Below are 20,082 nucleotides of genomic sequence, written 5' to 3'. Positions count from 1 at the left end.
TGCATTCTGTTACATTTACAGTGTTTATTTCTCTCTGACAAATCAAATCATGCTGGAAAACTTTTGTCGAATTTAGCTGTCGTGAGTGTGCTGTTGCTGCACGTCAGTTCACAGTGAGAGGAACTGTTGTCATTTATTTAAAAAAAAAAAAACAGATGTATGATTGGTTGCATCAGTGCAGACTCATGAATATTAATTGTTTGCTGGCATGAGAGTGTGTCAGACTGTACTGCAGGGTCCTTCACTGTCCTCACTGTCATGCCACACTGCTTCAGCCCGCTGGACTCCAGTACCTCTATATGCTGATCTAAAACAACAGATGCACACATTACCACTTTAAAGTGCCCTTAAATGGCATCACACAGTTTCAAGTTTAGCACTGGGATAACAATGCACATCATTTTACTGACATACAGTACTGAGCCTTCAGATAAATCTTCATTTGGTATGTTTGGAATAGCATACCACCTGCCATTTTTGGAGAGAAAAAAATTTGATTGAATTCTCTTTTTTTTTATTTCTTTTTTTTTATCACTATTTCACAATGTTCTATTGTACGCATATATAGTTTGGGGTTTAGTGGCTCTGCAGACAGTGACCTCAGAGGTGAGTGCTGTTGAATATGTTGCTAAAATTAAGCAAAACACTCCCAACTTGACACTGCAATTTTATTGGTACAGTATCTTGTGCATTAAATGCTTTTGTCGTTAGATTTGTAGAAGGATTTCACAACAGAAGTTGTGATCATCTTTTCTTCCTTATTTTGATGTATATACAAGTAAAACAGCTTCTCAAATGAGACATAAGGGCGGGACTTGATTTTGTCTTGTGGGAATTGATTGGATCATTGTGGTTTGCTAATTGCTGCAGTTCCTTTTGAGTGACGGGTTGCTGGAAGGGATGGATTATTGTCTCGCCCTTGTGGTGGGGAAGTGATGTTGCGTGGAGGAGGGGATATTAATGTTTTTTATTAAAGATTATAAGATAATAATAATAATAGATAAATAATTGAAGAGTTCAGATGCAAAAGCCTCTAAGTGCCATCTGAAATTTTCTTCTAGAATGATCATTTGTATCAAGCTTGTATATTTAAGTTCAGTAATTTCACTTAAATGACAATTAATAGGTAATTTCTATTGCCATTTAAGTGAAATTACTGAACTTAAATATATGAGCTTGATACAAATGATCATTCTAGAAGAAATTTTCAGATGGCACTTAGAGGCTTTTGCATCTGAACTCTTCAATTATAAAAAATTATAATAATAGATGTGCGGGATTATGTACATTGAGCCAGTTATCACAAAATAAACCCTGACGCTTTTACATTATCCCTTACATAATAAAGATTGCATTATTCCATTAAATTAATGTTTTGATTTTATGGTGACTAAGTATTTTACAGCATCCAAAATTAACAATTAACACAAGTGCCAAGTGTTACATAAATGCTCTTTAGGTCAAATTGAATGATAGGAATGTTAATGTAACTGTTTGAAAGACATATTTATACAGAATTGCATAAATGCATAATGTTCCAGTTACTAACATAACGAAAGTTTTGTTTTATTCCTACTGACCGCCAGGCCAGAGGCATTGTAAACAGTATTGGATTATCGCAGCGCCAGCCAGATAGGTTGAGAAAAAATATACCATCAAAGTCAAGTAGATGCTGAGCCCTTGGGGTTATAAGCCACAGATGCCTCTTTTGCTTTCTCGCCTGGTTGTGAGAGGTTGTTTTTGGTTAAGTGATATATTTGAGCTGTCAAGTGCAGCTTACAAGAGCAGCAAGATATCGTCCTCACAAACGGTGTCAGCGTGCATCTACGCCACTTCAATGGATTTGGTGTTTTTTAGCAGCATTTTGGTGAGTTTTGATTTTTATTTGAGTTTCATTGCTTTTCGTTGGTAAAACTGGTGTTTTCCGCGCCTAGAGGTTAACAGTCTCCCTTTGACATAATCATCTATTCAGTTGTTCTGAGTGTTTTTCCTTTAAATTTATGTTATACTCTGTGCCCCTCAGTTCAATCCATTGGCCATTTTAGGCCTCTTTATGGGCAGAAAGGAAGGAATCCTGTTATTTTTCTCGCCTGTTTCGTTGCTTCATTACCATCATTCCGCTTGACTTTAAACCTTACGGTGCTATCTGAGGGTGTTATTATCGAGTAAATATGGCTCAGCTGGATGGCCACTGGTTTCCCACTGACTTGTAAGCTGTGTCGTAATAATCTTCTCTCGGACGATGGTCATGACGTCTGCCCTTCGTGTTTGGGTGTTCAACATCTGAGAGGCTCTCACAGACCCGTGTCTGCACTGCAGTCTTTTACCTATGTCTGAACGACGGCTCCGTCTTGCAGAGTTAGACCCTAATTCAACAGTGAAACTCGGACAGTTGGATGTAGCCCCTTCGCGCACTCTGAAGCACAGGGCATCTGCAGCACCCGGCGCTACCCTCCCATCTAAGAGAGGGCCACATCACAAAGTGTGTTTTGATGAAAAATTCACTTTCTAAGACGGTTTCTGTGCTTTCTATAGAGATGGCGGAGCTGAAACGCCTGCTTCACTCGCTTCAGCCTGTCACATTTGCTACACCTGTGAAAATGACACAGGATGAAGAGAATGTTCAGAATCAGGGAGCTGGTTAAGAGTCTATTGATTCCCCTTGTTTTTCACATCATTTTGACTTGGATGTGCTTTCTACGAGTGCTTCGGATTATTTTTTTTGTGATCATGGGCATGCTGTGGATGTTGCTGCACAACCATCCCCTCAGAATGTTTTCACTGGTTATCCAGCAGTGGAGGGGCCTAGTTGGGGGTCAGTTCAGTCATCTGGACAGGTCCAGTCCTTTTCTGATGATACTTTGGCCGTGCTTCGAATGGCAAATGCTTGTCTAGGACTTGATAAGTCACCTGTCCAATCTGCCCAAACCGACGTTTTTGTCAGGCAGGCCACAGCTGCGACTACCTTTGCCATGCCACCATGTAAAAAATTTTGTGGCTGAATTTTCTAATGCCCTCACAGGTTCTGGTCTGCCTAAGCGGCGCTCAAAGATTGCTCGGACGTTAACATCTATGGCTGAAGCAGATTCCATTGGGGTGAGTCGTGATCCGGAAATAGAGCAGCCCGTTGCAGCTTTGATGTCTCCTGATGAGGCTCTATGAGGGAATGTGCGATGTCCCAGTGCGCAATGTGGTCGCACAGAATCATTGCTAAATAGGCATACGAGTCTGTTGCTTGCATAACCCATGCAGAAAACACAATCTTTTAGCTACTTCTTGCTGCCACCAGTACGATGGAACCAGTAAACGTTGATCCCTTGATTTCATAGTTTCTGCAAACTGCTTTTTTGGCAATGGGCCATGTGACTCGCTAGTTGGGTAGTCTTACAGCCATGCTTTTGGCAGCCTGCTGCCAAGTGTTGCTTGCCCAAGCATGGCTACCTGAGGACTGTAAGAAAACCTTGAGAGATATTCCACTTGTTACCGGGCATCTTTTTGGTCCTAATGTTCCGGAACTTGGAAAAGAGGGTAAAGCTTACTGAGCCCACTCGTCAACTGACGGACGGATCCTTTAGGATGCCAGCAGTTCAGACTGCCAGCAGTTCAGACTGCCAGCACGCTACACCTCAGTCACAGCCCCCTTCATAGGCCTCGTGTTACTAAAGATGCTATAATATTTCGGGCACCTCATCGCCAGTTGCCAGGAGGACCCCGTCAGCTTCTCGACGTGACCACTAAAAGTCACATACATAAAGCCTGAGACACTCGATCGATCATTTTTCAGTAGAACAGCTGGAGTACTGGAGGACCAACACAGCAGACCCCTGGGTTTAGATGACTCTGAACAGGGGATATACCTTTTTTGACACTGGCCTCCCAGATTTTCAAGAATTGTTCCTACGATTGTCAGAGACACAGTTCGTTCAATGGCTCTCTCTCTGGAAATTTGTTCAGTTAGAGAACGGAGCCATAGAAAAAGTTCATCCCCTCATAGGGAGGCGGGTTCTATTCAAAATATTTTCTTGTTCCGAAGAAGGACAGTGGTTTCTGCCCCAATTCTCGATTTGAGGCACCTGAATTTGTTCCTGAAGGTTGTAGAATGCTTCGGACAGACAACATTCTTCGGTCTGTGGCAGCAGATGACTGGTTTTTAAGTGTTGATCTGAAAGATGCATACTTTCACATCCCAATTGTTGTTTATCACAGAAAGATTCTGCAAAAGTTCTACCTTTCAGTCTTTCTCTTGCTTCTTGTGTCTTCACAAGGTGTGTGAACGCAGCTCTGTCTCTTTGGATGAGAGGTATGCGTATTCTGCCTTATTTGGACGACTGGCTTCTTTGGGCCCCCTCAACACGACAGGCTGTGCAAGAGATCAGACTATTTTTGAGACACGTACAGAAGTTGGGTTTTTCTGTAAATGCGAAAAAGAGCCATCTGATTCCAACACAGACCACTACATTCATAGGAATGACCCTGAATTCCTGCATGTCTACCTCCGTCTCAGGAACGTGTGACGAACATTCTGCAATTCTCGGCTCGCTTTCGCCCGGGTGTGTCTTTGCAGTACCGGGTGGTCCTACGACTAATAGGGATATTAACAGCTGCTACAGTGGTGATTCCCCTGGTTTTACTCCACCTCAGGATGCTCTTTCCAGGGATCGAGTACATCCAGGAGAATGGAGGCTTCATCCAGATGTAGTGCAAGAAATCTGGTTAGCAGAGATGGATCTTTTTGCTTCAGAGATGACCACTCACTGTCGCTTATGGTTCGCAAAGACTTAAGTGTCCAGTACCTTGGGCCAGGATACACTGCCTACTATATGCGTTCCCACCTATCCCTCTGTAATGGGAGACATAACACAGGATGATGGCCAGCAAGACCATGGTTTCCTTTGTTGCTGAGACTTCTGACAGGCAATTAATAGAAGCTTTCCCCCAAGAAAGACATCCTCTCCCAGCGGAAGGCCAGCGCCTGGCACCCGGATCCAGCTCGTCTGGAGCTTTGGGTCTGGCCATTGGGTTAAATTCTTCTCTGGAGCATTGTGACCCTGCGGATATTCACACCATCTCTAATGCTGGGGCTTCTAACACACGACAGATTTATGCTTCCCGTTGGAAGATTTTTTCTGTATGGTGTGAGGAGCAGGGGCTTGATCCTGTAACATGTGACATTCCGAGCATCTTAAGCTTTCTTCAACATTTTCTTGAGGAGAGCAAAGTGGCTTCCACTTTGAAAGTGTACGTCGCTGCAATTTCTGCATATCATGTTCAAGTTGGGGGACCTTCTCTTGGATCTCAGTCTTCTCTGCAGTTTTTTGAAGGGTGCACGCCATCTGAAATCTGCTCTGAATCCTCACTTTCCTGTGTGGGATTTGCCACTCGTGCACAAAGCATTGACATTAAATGGATATCCTTGAAGACTGCTTTTTTGTTGGCTATTGCTTCTTAAAAATGAGCCAGTGAGTTGCACGGTGCTGTCTGTTAGCGAATTGTGCGTTGGTTGCCAGATTACTCTGGGGTGGTCCTTAGACCCAGTCCTTCTTTTCTTCCAAAAGTCCGTCTTCCTCAGTTCATAAACCACCACATTGAACTGGCCTCTTTTCAGACTGATTCAAGTGCTCAACTTTTGCGTCCTGTTTGTGGCTTGAAGTGTTATGTGGACACTACTGCTCAATTTAGAAAGTCAGACCAGATATGTGTCTGCTAAGGTTGTGTGAAGGAAGGTGCTCCAGTGTCGACACAGAGGTTGTCAAACTGGATAGTGGAGACTGTTATACTGGCTTACAAGGCAGCAGGGAAACCATTGCCCTGGGGTCTAACTTGCCATATAAATCTCTCTCTCTCATCTTCATGGGCTGTTTTTAGAGGAGATTCATTGGCGGACATCTGCACTGCCACTACCTGGGCTTCTCCATGCACGTTTGCCAGGTTTTATAAGGTCAACGTTGCTGCTCATCATGCTGTGAGTTCTGCGGTTCTTCAGGAGCAGCCTTATTTTTTCCTCAGGTGGGTAGCATTCCTCATTACTATGTTTGTATGTGTCATCCAATAGTGTTTACACTGCCTCTGGCAGTCAGTAAGAATGAAACAGAACTGTAGTTACGCAACTCCGGATGACTGCCAGAGTTCTTAGTCAATCTGAATGCCCGAGAAAGGTATACCGAGTGCTGAGCTACTGTGGCTTATAACCCCCAGGGCTCAGCATACATCACTAAGTGACTTTGTTGGTATATTCTCTCAACATATCTGGCTGGCGCTGCTATAATCTAATACTGTTTACATTGCCTCTGGCGTTCATCCGGAATTCACAAAACCACAGTTTCATGCATAACTAGCATTCCCTGAGATAACGGGAACGAGCATTGTGTCAGTAATTGACGCTTATGTAGAACACTCAGTTTTTCTCTGAATACTGAAGCCTGATTGATTTACGTCTGTTTACCTCACAGACAAATGACTTTTCAGCCCACCAAATGGGCGGGGCCGACTGTCTATTTAAATCACGCTGAAAGCTATTTTCATCAGAATGTTTCGACAGGGGAGCAGTACCATCAACTCTCATACTGGTTAAGCAGACAATATCAGTGCGTGAAGAGCAGGGACTTCTAAGTTGTAGAACCTTTTAAAGGTGGATGGCGAAGGCCAGCTGGCTGCCGCACAGATGTCGTCAATTTACACTCCTCTAGACCAAGCCCAAGAGGAGGCCGTTCCCCTGGTGGAGAGGGCCCTCACCCTATTAGGGCATTGCAAGCCCAAGGACTTGTAAGCCAGTGCTATTGCATCCACTATTCAATAACATTTCGGTGCAGAGTCCCAGTCCTCTTCTTCAGAGGCAGCCAGTCTCATCAAAGTCCTCCTTGGAGCCGCCAAATGAAACCATGGCGCTTGAACCAGATGAGGGGCGCTGGTCTTTCGCGGGTGAAGAGCATTGGAGATTCATCACGCTGAGGGGAGAGTGAGGCACATGGGTGCTGGGCCGACATGAACTCGCTACAGTCCTGTTGCTCTGCCCCGAGGCTCCGCTGTGTCTTCTGTCTCGGCTCGAAAGGAGAAGAGAGAGCGCGCGAGGTGGTTGGTGCAGCCTTGGCGTGGGCACATCCCAGGCAAGCGATGCATTCAGTGTGCTCGTCCACAAGTCAGCTGCAGCTGTTGAAGCGCCGTTAATCCGCTGCTTGAGGCTTGTTTCAATGATTGTTTTCAAAGGCTTCTATCTTCTCTTCTGAGTCAGTGAAGAGATGAACTTCGCGCTTGGAGAAAAATCCTGATGAAAATGGCTTTCAGCGCGACTTAAATAGGCAGTCGGCCCCCTCCGTTTTGGCGGGCTGAGACATGAACCAATCAGGCTTCAGTATCCGGAGAAAAACTGCGATGCGAGTGAACCTTATCGAAAGGGAATTGTTTTTATAACTGAGGTTATTAAATGTTTTGTCGTATACTGCACATTTTGGTCATCAAGGTAGCATGCTATTCCAAACGCAGCTATACGGCTCTTACCGTGATTGGTCAGTCTCTTGCTGTTGATTCATGATTTGATTGGTTGAGCTGAAAGTAACAGAGTTCTCTTTTGCAGGAATCACATCACTCTGAAAGAGAAAAGGTGAGTGGTTTTGTTAATGTTTTGGTAGTATTTACCTCTTCATTTCAGACTAGCTTGAACTGTATCTCAAGGGGTCATGTAAAAAAAAAAAAACAGTTGCTTTTCTTGAATAAAACTACATAATGTAACTTACACATCTCAAAACGATGTTGAAACTAAGCTGCAAAAAAATGTCATCCCAAAATTTTGATACAGCACAACAAGATTCTATGGGTCAAAAAGACCGTGTAAAATGTTTATGTGAAACTGAATTACAATGTTTTTAGTGCAAAACAGCTTGAACGACATTATAAATGGACATCAGGGGTAAAAAATTATGATTAAAAGTTGTAGGATGCAGAAGTCTTGTGCTAATCATGTGATGCCTCAAACCTGTGAGTAAATTGGCTCCCAAATCGGCCGAAAGGCACTGGCGGGGATTCTGTGAGGTTTTGGGGCACGAGTTTTTCCTTGTATCCCAATGCGAACCTCGGCAGGAATAGGAGCTCGTCTGGGAATCTGCCACGGCATGCATAAGCTTCCCCCCGCCTGTACGGCTGAAGTGTTGTGAGTGTATGAAGGTTTGAGGAGAACTGGAACCTCGTTGTCTTCTTCATCATCATCCTCATCATCATGAGCATCCGCTCCCCTGAGTCGATTTAAAGTTTCATCTGGGCTACAGGTCGTCACAGAGGAGAAGTCAAACACTGATGCATCGGCCACGTCGCAGTCTGTGTCCCCGTCGTCGAAACGAGGAGGTGGAGGGCAAAGGTCAGATGTGTAAACGCGTCCATCAAGCCCCGGAGACCCACAAACACGTACGGCCAGACCAGCCGAGGAGCTCTGACTCTTGGCAGCAGTGGTGAGGTTTCCCCCTACGTCAACAGGTGGCCCAGGGTTCAGAAACCGACCGGCCTCTCTAGGATGACAAACGAAGGGTACGCAGATGGGACCCGTGTGGCTCTGCCCTGTGCTGCCATTCCACTTGTACTCTGTAGTCCAGCCACCAAGTGGCAGCTCACAAATATGCTCACGGCCATTTCTGAGGGGAAACAGTTGCTGTTTCATTATGTAGATAAAAATTGTTATTGTTTAATATAGGTAAGCAAAAATCCCCCCACAAAAATAAAATAAGTCAATCCTTATTATGTTGAATCTAATTGTAAATTACACACATACTGTTTTTATGAGGGATTTTTTTAATATATATATTTTTTTGCTTTATTTATATATATATATATATATATATATATAATTTTTAATCAATATGTCATAACTGGATCGCATCTCAAAATCCAAGCAACCTATTTATAGGACCCATCTAAAAAAGATTTATTTTTCAATAATCTGTCGTTACCTCGGTTTCATCACCACTTTGTGATGTTTAAACATTAAATAATTGCCATTTATTTTGTAATTACTCTACAGCCAATAGAAATTATTCAAATATAATCTGTACTTACAGGCTCCAAAGTTTGATTCAATTTAATACATTTCAGTACATTTAGATTTGTTTAAATGTTTAAATCATTTAAATTTTTTATTTTAACCCTTAAAGCAGGAATTCCTTAACTCTACTGATTAACCTCCCTTAAGTTTAATTTAATTTGTTAGAATTTGCTTTTATATATTTATATATTTTGGTATTTATTATTTGTAAGTAATTTATTCTTATTTTTTAAAGAGATTTAATAGAGGTGTATCTGTATCCAGTTATTTAAAGGCACACTGTTAGAGTTCTCAACGGGTCGGGTCGGCCCGACAAACCCGCGGGTCCCGTTCGACCCGTGTGGTTCGGGTCGAAAATATAATCAAATGACTCGGGTCGGGCCGGACCTCGGGCTTAATCTTTTCCGCTCAGTGAAAAAAAAAACATTTATTAATCATCGCTGCTGTTCACCGTAAAGAAAGTCTGGCTGCTGCGTGCAACGTGCATTATGGAGAGGGGCGGGGGCAGACCTGACGCTGCTGCATGCACGCCTTTAGCCTGGAGAGAAGAAGATGGAGTTGGTGAAAAGTAAACTTGCCGCAGGTGAATTCGCCGTCGCTACTACAGCCTATTTAGATATTTTAAAGTTTATTGTTTCAGTTGTTTGTATTGTTTGTATTATTAAAAGGCGTGAACATTAAAGGTTGGTTTGAATTCCCGTCTGCTGGTCATGATAATACGTGTATGAGAAAAAAAAAAATAATAATCCGACGCGCGTCGGGCCGCGGGCCGGGTTCGGGCAGATAATTATGTTGATGTGTCGGGTTAGATCGGGTCCGGGCTTTAAAAGCCACGGGCCGGGTCGGATCGGGTTGTAATTTTCAGGCCCGTTGAGAACTCTACACACTGTGAAACTTTTCAACCTTCATAATATATTTCCAAGACCCTTGTGATGGTACATCGACTTACAATAGGTTGAATGACACGTCTGCCATAGCCTGACGGGGTCTGTATCGCTTTTACTGGCACTATGTAACTTCGGGGTTCGGGTAGTAACCCAAGCACAAAAAGAACTACAAAATTCGACTGCTTAACGGCATACGTCACTTCCCCCACCACTTCGTCAAATTTGGACGTGAGAGGCCATCCAATAATTTCCACATATGTCTAGCTAGCTTTCGATTATCAGAGCTGTTAACAGACTTGCTAAAAAAACACTCGTTTCTCTTACGTGTTTTTTGCGTTATGTATTATAGCTTGCCTCACGAACTAGTTTGCCAGCTGAACTCAGGTGTTGTGAGGTGTATTTATCACGTAGTCCTGAGGGATATCAGACGACGCTGTTGACGTTGATTCTTGCGATTATCATGAGAACAGTTTTTAATATCTCACATAATTATCAGGACATAAATAAGCCTAACGTAGAGGTTGTAAATAGTGTAAACGAGTACAATTTGCAAACTATTATGATAAATTGCAATAATCATGTCTTCGGAGTCTATCTGTGCCTATTCCATGCCCGATGCAGGTACCGGTGTACAGGGTGGGGGGTGGGGGGTGGGGGGTGGGGGGTGGGAGGTGGGAGGTGGAGGGGTATTTACGACAGTGCAAGTATTCCACAGCGACTCTAGGGGTCGCTGTTTGACAAAAACACAATTCCTTCACAGTGTGCCTTTAAGTAGCCAGATTCAAATGTTTATACATATTATTTAAGATCTGCATCATCTCTTGAAATTGGATAGAAATAGCTCTCAAACCGAGCTTGATCAGATCATTTTCTTCCAATTGAAGTGTTAACATGAAGGCTTTTTATTCTGATTGTTATCAGTCCGATTTTTAACAGATTATTAGGCTATATACAAATTTATTCATTTAATTTAAATGCAGTCAAACTAGCTTGATTTTTTTCCAAGAAAATGTGACTGATGTCTTAAAGTGACTTTTATTTTGCTCTAATTTCTGATGACATACCTTAAGATGCCACTGGGCCGAGGTAGCGTCTGTGAGATGCCAACGCGACAGCATTTCCTCTGATGTACAGTGCTGTCTATGCCTGCGCCCGCTGTGACACTGGCTGAATGCACATTAGTGTTGGCACAGTACTTGGTAAAGGCGGAAGGACCACCGTCGGGGCTCTCGGCACAGCACCTGCTTCTCAAACTGCAGACACACTAAAATTAGCATCAACCACCTGCCACAAAAGCCAGCTTTAACCAGTTAGACAGAATAGCACTTCATAAAATTCACATTTACTGAAGCCTTACGTGACAGACAAAATAATAAAAAAACACTGACCCTTGTTTAGGCCCCACCCCCTCTTTGCATGGCCCCGCCTTCTCCAAGGTCATGTGACAGCTTGTGCAGAGATCCCACAGCACCCGCTCGCTCTCCTGTAGTGAACACCAGTCTGTGTGCCCAGCGCCAGAACTGCGTAACAGAGCCTGGTGGAAATAGGAAGTGCAGTGGAGAAGATGCAGTGTCTTTTGTAGCAACACTGGAAATTAAAATCCCTTAGAAAATAGCAGACTGCATTTTAGGAAGAAAATGTACACTTTCTGTAGTGAAGTGCTTGGCAACGATTTACTTCCTCAGACAGTAGTGCAGTAGTGAGCAAAGCAGACCTAAGGTGGCACGAGTTCAGCAATGCAGTAATGCCATCTGGACCTGCTCAACTGTGCCGTAGCATTCAGTGCCAACTGACGGGTTACAACCCTAGCGTCACGTCTAGCATCACAACATTTTCTCTATTTCTACATTTATAAGTTCAGAAGTATCTTGACTATATATTCCTAATACAACATCAGCTGTTTAATTGAGTCAGGTTGCACATTTCAGTGATGACTAAAACTAAAGATGGTTAATAGAATATTCTGGATTAAATACAACCTCTTGAACTCTGCTGACTGTTGCTGAGTCGAAACTGCATACAAGCATACTACTCTTGCTATTTCTGCCATAGAAAGATATGATAAAGGTAGTTGTACACTAATATGCGGATGGTATAATTCCCTTTTCACAAGATGTAAAATAAGTCTCTGATGTCCCCTAAGTGTGTATGTGAAGTTTTAGCTCAAAATACTCCACAGATCATTTTTTATTACTTTTTGAGGGTGAGCAAAAACTCACCGTTTTTGTGTGTGTCCCTTTAAATGTAAATGAGCTGTTGCTCCCGGCAAAGAGGGTGGAGTTTCAAGAGCTTGTGTGTTAGCAGCTCCGATTACCTCACACAGACACACACTGAAAATTTCAAAAACTTTTAGACTTTTATGTTAGCTGGAGTTAACTATCTTCTAGTCATTGATTAGCATATTCTGTCATGATAATCTATAAATCGTGTTCCTGGGGGCGGGGTTTATGTAAATTTTAGGGTTAGTGATGTCACTAACCCGGGAGGAAGCTTGTGTAGTCCCTACCAGCCGTTTGTTGTAGTCCTTAAAACGTGATTTATGTAAAAGAATATATCTCCCTTTGCATTGAACTTTGAGCGTCATAACTTTGCAGATGTTGTTTATGCTTAAACAGCAATATTACACACTAACTAAAGTTAAACAAGTTAAATATTAATCAACCACACCTTTAACATATCAAAATAGCATGTATTGTTTTTATTAAGGCTAACAATTTATTTCATTTATTCTTACCAAGTTCATTTGCAAGCATGTGACTCACCTGTATAATGTTCAGGTATGCGTGGATGCGGGAAACAGGAGCGAACAGTAGAGAAAGCAATCTGCAGCTCTCTTTCTCCTCCTAGCAGAAAAATATTATAAATAATTACATGAAACCAATATTACACAAAAGTAAAAATCAATAGACTTGTTCGTGCACTTAGATATAAAAGGGCCTGGTTGCTCTAGACACATCTCATAGTCCCTTGCATTCAAAACTTTAAAATATTGTAAGATGTTTCATAACATGAAACAGGAAGATCTTGCCTGAGCGTTTTGTGGATTGTTGTGGGGTGAAGTTGTACTGAACTCTGTTCTCAGGACAGTTCCCAGACCGTACACGTATCCAAGATATGCATCAGAGAAAGACTTCTGCAGAGAGACAAGTAATGAATGAATGAATGCATTTATTTTTAAAAGTTTGGGGTCAGTAATTTTTTATGTTTAAAAAATAAAAGTCTCTTAAGAGCACCATTGCTGGCATTTATTTGATCAAAATGTATGGTAAAAACAGTAATACTGTGAAATATTATTACAATTTTTCTACTATATTTTAAATTGTAATGTATTCCTGTGATGGTAAAGCTGAATTTTCAGCATCATTACTCCAGTCTTCAGTGTCACATGATCCTTCAGAAATTATTCTAATATGCTGATTTGCTGATCAAGAAACATTTATTATCAATGTTGAAAACAGTTGTGTTCCTTAATATTTTTTTTGAAAACTTTATTTTTTTTATAGCAATGTAAAAGTCTTTACTGTCACTTTTGATACATTTAATGAGGGATAACAGATTATTATTTTACATTGCTCTGTCTAGTGAGGTTGAGAAAAGCCTCCCCGGCTGCACAGCTTCTCTCATTCGTGGTCAGACGTTCTTCTAGGGTGTTGCGGAACAGCAGGTGGCGCTGTAGCATCTGATCAATATGCTTTACAAACGCCACACTGTCTCAGAAACACACAAACACGCTTGTTATAGTCCGTGATACAGACAGAGATAAAGAGATGACATGAAATAGTGATAGTTCTCTACTTTTGCTCTGCCGATTTATATTTCTCAAGAAGCTGATTCAAACTAGACACATAATCGCGCTCAGACTGCAACAGCATCTCCACCACACCGCGCCTCCTGCCTGACAGAAAGAGACAGAGGAACATGAGGACCCACATGTGAATACTGAGCTGTTAAAAGTCTCTGTGAAGAGGTGATTTACCTCGCCGTAAGCAGCTGTGTGTTACCTGGCAGGAAAGAGCATCTACACCTGAGAAACAGAAAACAAAATCGCTGAGGTTTTTTAAATATAATTTACTTCTCATTTAATTCCCACCACATATTATTTTAATTTGTATATGAGCATATATTTTAAAGTCGCTTTGAAATCAAAATGGACAATTTTTATTAAATATTGCAGTATTTATTGTTTAAATGATGATTTATCACGCACATACTTTCTTTTTATTCATGTGCCCTTATAATTTTTAAAGTCACCATGAAATCAAAATTGGCAATGCAAATTTTTAATGCAATATTGCAATGATAATTATAAATGATTTTTCATCACATAGTTTTATTTGATTTTATTCATGTTACTAATAAATTCATGTGCCCTCTTAATCTGTATTAAAAATAACTTCCCCTCCCTCTTGCATAGACACCTCTTCTCTTCTCTGATGATGTGTTTACTGGCACAAGGGCGGGACAACCTGTCACTCACATGAGATCACAACCAATTCCTGATGGAAAAAGTCCCGACCTACTTTTATTTTTTCAAGAAGCCATTTTAACTTGGATATACGTCACAATAGGAAAAAAAACAATTATCGCAACTTCCGTTTCATGCCAACTTTAACATTTATTTTTTTTAAAAAAAACATATTTTATAGAATCATTACAAATATTTGTACCCAAAAAATGAAAGCTCACCTGTATTCTGTCTGGCCCATTGCCACACCTGTAAGCCCTGAAGGTAACAGTGTATGAGAAATGCTCCGCCCACAGATGAAAGGGGAGGAGCCTCTGCAGCATCATCACTCTGTCCGATACCGTCATCCACTCCATTACTGTATTCATACACACATTGGCACACACACTTTAACAGTTTCAGTGTTACATTCTATGGGTAAATTTGTGTGTGTGTGTGTGTGTGTGCTCGTGCGTGCGGATGTGTGTGTATATGTGTGTGTTTACTTCTCTCTTCCTGGATTCTCTGGTGGTTTTCTGTCTTGTGTCTCACAGAGCTGACGAAACTGACAACGTACCTCCTCCAGCTCCTCCTAAAAAGACACATGAAAAAAGTGACTTCAATACAAACAGATCAGATTTTAACAGTTTTTTCTCCTTTTTCTTTCTTTCCTTGAGCTTGTGGTATCTGTAATTGAATTGTTGTCATTTATGTAATAGGGACTACGGATGTAAATTAGCAATGTTGCAATAATCCGGTACGTTTACATTTTGTATTTTATACTGATTTTCATTAACGTGCGTTGTCCCAATTAAATAAACAAATAAATAAATAGATTTACAACACATGTGTGTGTGGCCTCACCTTGAGGGACAGCACCAGACTCTCTAGGTGAAGTGCGCGCTTGTTGCAGCCATGTCTTGTGTCCTCCAGCTGGCTCTGCAGGTCAGTATCTCCCTGCTGAATCTGATTCAGCTCCAGCAGCGCACGAGAAAACCCTGCCCGCAACTCGCACACCATCCCTTGAACCTGAACACAACCAGATGTGACTGAATACTTAATGAAGATATTTAATCATTGTATGCAGATTGCACTCTTAAAGGTTTTTTACAACATGTAATATAAGTCATAGATGTTCCTAATATGTCTGTGAAGTTTCAGCTTAAAATACCCCACAGATCATTTATTATACCATATTGTAAATGCCCATTTTTTAGGGAAAGTATCTTTAAATGCAAATGAGCTGCTGCTCCACGCCCTGCTTTCCAGAAGAGGGCGGAGCCAGCTCGTGCCTCAGATACTAAAACACTAAAACATCTGTGTTGTTTTGTTTGTCGTCTCTATCGCGGTCACGCTCATGTTACATTGCAGTTCTTCATCATCATTATTTGTTCATCATCAAGTTTATTATTTGCATGCGTTTTAAAGCCATATAAGTCTAAACTTCAAATATATGGTTTTCACACATCCAAAGCTGGCTGTCAGAGTAATTAAACGGCCCGTGAGTATTAAACTAAGTTCTCATTCACGTCTTAATGCGCTTAAACTGTCAAATACATATGGAAGCTTGTTTCCGCCACAGAATAAAACATTTTAAAAGATAATTGCGACTTTTTATCTCACAATTGCGAGTTTACATCTCGCAATTCTGACTTTATTTCTCAGAATTGCTGAATCTGATTCTTGCGATATAAACTCGCAATTATGTGTTATAAAGTCAGAATTGCGTGATGTAAAGTCGCAATTGCGAGAAAAAATGTCAGAATTATGACTTTATAAGACGCAATTGCGACTTTATTTTACGCAATTCTGACTTTATATCTCGCAATTCTGACTTTATATCTCGCAATTCTGGCTTTATATCTCGCAATTCTGACTTTATATCTCGCAATTCTGACTTTATAACACGCAATTGCGACTTTATTTCACACAATTGCGACTTTATTTCACGCAATTCTGACTTTATATCTCGCAATTCTGACTTTATAACACGCAATTGCGACTTTATTTCACACAATTGCGACTTTATTTCACGCAATTCTGACTTTATATCTCGCAATTCTGGCTTTATATCTCGCAATTCTGACTTTATATCTCGCAATTCTGACTTTATATCTCGCAATTCTGACTTTACAACAGCAAGTAAAGGAATCGCATGTGTATATTATCTGTGTATTAAAGTGAAAGCAGCGTAATATACAGCACCTACTGCTAAATATGCAATTAATATGAATCAAACAACAAAAGAAAAACAGAAACTCAATCACTGCTCTTGACTGAATCATAGCTTTAATAAGAATACATGTCTTACTTGAATGCTGATGTTAAATGCTCTGGCGAGGAGATAAACATGGGGGACTGTGTACAGTTCACTCAGGGCGGGGTCTATGTTAATATGGCAGAGTCCATCAGCATTCGTGGGCAGGGGCTTGTTCTGAGACACTGCTTATGATTTATGGGGATTTTAAAAAAGGAGTGGGTGGATTTTTACCATTAGGGTGGTTGTATATACACACTGCCGACATATTAATGTTCAAACACCATGTAAAAGTGAATTTTGCATAATAGGTCCCTTTAAAAAAACATTTTGGAGTCAAGCATGGCAATACATTTCTGTGATTTTTATGACTTAATTTCCATATTTTTTCCAGGCCTAGTAATCACACTTAGATTATTTGATATTTCCTGATTTTCCATGACTGTGGGAAACCTGAATTAATTTTACCTGAAAATGCATTTAATGCTCATATAAGTGTCTTGTTATTACTCAAAGGTGTTGAAAGATTGTCAGTGTGTGTCTGTTACCTTAGAGATCTCTCTTTCCATGTCTCCCTCATGAGATTTCCTTTTCTGTGTGAGGATACACAAACATCATTTAACACAGTCTCAAAGGTTTGTAAGCATTCTCTGTGGAGAAGCTTTAATTTGCAGGGGACTACTGAAATACGTGTTGGTGTAGTAAAACACAATACAACAATATGGTTATGATACTTACTAAGTAGCCATGATGACCATCTTATCTATTTTGTTTTTTGAGCCATTCCACCGAAAGGGTGACATTTCTGTCCCCAGGACATTATATGTATAAAATTGCATGAAAATGAACTCTAAAATACATTTTATTATTAAGCAAAATGTACTGCACATTAAGCTAACTACAAATTTAAAATGTATAATTAAAAACATTAATAAAAACTACATAGAACACTAAAATATAGCATTTTCTGCATGTCCTCACTCTCCATCTCTAAACTTTACCATGAAATATAATGATTAAAATCCTTCAGAAATCTTAATTTTTGGGTATTGTTGTGTGACTTTATATCCAATCTATGCTTTAAAATGTTTTGGTTTTCTTTCATGAGAAAAAAATATTTTATCTAATATTTTAGATAAAATACACATTTTAGTCGTGTCCCCAGGTTTTCACTCAGTCCTGTTACCCTAACACAACCCCCCCCCCCTCTGAAAAACTCCACAAGACACATTTTCAACAGGAAGTTGCATCATCTGGATCTTCTGAAGGCAATGGGAAGACCAAAGTAAGTCCTCTCATTTTAATTTCTGTATATTTGATGAAATTGTAAATATGACTGAGAAGGTCAATCTCAACATACTGTCCTGTTACCTAAATTATTTCTTAGATTTTATTTGTTCATTTTAAAAATATTAACTTTTGGTAAGTCACTAGATTTTGCTCAGTGTCCTCATGCTATTAGCATGTATGCTATGTGGCCATATGCCATGTATTTGATAACTTTTTGCTTAAAAACTCAATCCTGTTACTTTCAGTCCTGTTACTTATATGAAAAATAACAGGAGTGAGTTAAAGTAACAGGAGTGAGTAGAGTCCTCTGTTTTTTTTATTTAATACTGTAAATATTAGTTGATAAAATACTATTCACCTGAAATCCTGAATTATGAGTTTTAAGGCTGCAATTACTTATATTGTAGACATTAGCATTAGTTTTACAATGTGAACACCATACTTCCAGCCAGGAAGCCAGTCCACCACGAAGTGACTTAAACGTTTTGTCTTTGTCTTTCTTATATTTTGTAGAAGATGGAGAAAACCCATACTATGCAGGTGCCAGAAACACCCACCTATGGCATATTGCAATGGAAGGAGCGAAACACACCCGCAACCCTCTCTTTTCTCCCTTTTTTGTCTTAACTTCCCTCTTTCTCCCTCCCTCTCTCTTCTTCTCTCTCTCCTTCTTTCTCTTTTCACCTCCTTCGCTGTGAAGTACTACTAGCACATCGTACATCACTTCAACACAGAAACCTTATGCACACAGTCATGCACACTCTCTCTCATAAACACACGTATGGACACTCATTCCTGTTACCCAATGTTCATTCCTGTTACCAAGTGTTCATTCCTGTTACCAAGTGTTCATTCCTGTTACCAAGTGTTCATTCCTGTTACTATTTTTTTTCTTCTAAAAAAATGTTGAGTTAAACCACTGTTTTTATCAGTTTTGTTTGGTCCATCATTTATATAATTGTTTAATGAATTGAATTATAAAAAAAATTATAAACTTGAGGCTTCGGTCTTCTTTAAAATGAGAAAATGGCTTTGTGTTTTTTTATTAAAATACTTACCTTAATATATAGAGATTTTTTGTCACGAATATCAATTATTTGAACATATAACCAACAATTTCTTTAAAATAAACACTTTCTTGTGGGGAAAACAAAGGAATTAATTGACATGCTTTTAAACATGCTTTTTAAATGGCACATGAGTTTCGATAACAGGACTGAGAAAACATGCGTGCATCTTCTGCTTAGAAACCTTGTAAAAAAATTAAATAAAGTTGCCTGAGATTGACCAATACACATTTTGAATACTTAAATATGTGTAGTATTAGATTCAGTGTTGAAAAAAGATAAAAAATAAAGTTTCATTTTGAGGAGTTACAACAAGCAAATGTCACCCATTCGGTGGAATGGCCCTTTTAACAATTTAGTCACCACAGCAATGGTAAAACCTGAAATCACCAACATTGTGGAAACAAGCCAGCAGTGACCATGATAATAAACGTATAATGTCTAAAACAAATTCTAAATATGCAGAAAGGTTTGTGTACGTGTTAGATTTAAGGCCCGTTCACACAGAGGACAATAACTATAAAGTTAACGATGAAGATATAGCTCTAAATACCTCCTCCGCTGTTTCTATGAAATGCGCGCGCTTGTGTTTTTACCTAGAGCTGGTCGCCCGACGCCCAGTCAGCGAAGCCCCCAGGTGGGGGAAAGATACCTGCCAAAGAGCTGCTCCACCCTACAGCAGAGAGTGGCAACAGATTTATAAATTTTTTGTTTAATTTTTTTTTCATAAGTATTTCACGATCTTCTCATTTCTTAAAACAATTTACACAGTCTTGTACAATATGTAAAATCAAGTAACTTTAGGCTATATCAAATTTAAATAGCAGACGGAGAACGACACATTAATAATTCATAAAAATGCAGTGTTCCACACAAATCTTTATAATGAAACTAAACGCAATTAATAATAATGATGATGATGATGATGACCGTGCAGCGCGCGCCCACTCACCAGAAAGCAAATTTTCAAGATTTCTTTTTCAGTTTAAACGTTATTCCATTTCTCTGACATAGTGACGGCCTCATGTTTTAGTAGTTGTCTCTCCCTGAGCTCTTGTATCCCGGTGTCCCGTCTATCCCTTGTCGTGCACTGCGTCTGACTGCGGGAGGAG

The 20,082-nt window shown here is 40.2% G+C and overlaps 1 protein-coding gene across 1 annotated transcript; it reads right to left on the bottom strand.

Moving 5' to 3' along the window:
* Positions 1–141: 141 nt before the first annotated feature.
* On the bottom strand, positions 142–20,072 carry LOC311069705 (uncharacterized protein). The gene is made up of 16 exons (XM_084093081.1): positions 19,923–20,072; positions 19,567–19,643; positions 17,162–17,206; positions 15,221–15,385; positions 14,863–14,948; positions 14,599–14,735; positions 13,889–13,936; positions 13,708–13,807; positions 13,481–13,619; positions 12,941–13,045; positions 12,675–12,755; positions 11,301–11,446; positions 10,977–11,165; positions 7,970–8,618; positions 7,495–7,583; positions 142–307 (listed from the first exon to the last, which is right to left on the bottom strand). The coding sequence occupies exons 3-16, from the start codon at positions 17,180–17,182 to the stop codon at positions 220–222; spliced, it is 2,043 nt and encodes a 680-aa protein (XP_083949207.1). The 5' UTR covers positions 17,183–17,206; positions 19,567–19,643; positions 19,923–20,072; the 3' UTR covers positions 142–219.
* Positions 20,073–20,082: the final 10 nt, after the last annotated feature.

Source organism: Abramis brama, assembly GCF_963993115.1.
Source record: "Abramis brama genome assembly, chromosome: 19".
Lineage (NCBI taxonomy): Eukaryota > Metazoa > Chordata > Actinopteri > Cypriniformes > Leuciscidae > Abramis > Abramis brama.
This window is presented reverse-complemented; position numbering and strand designations above follow the sequence as displayed.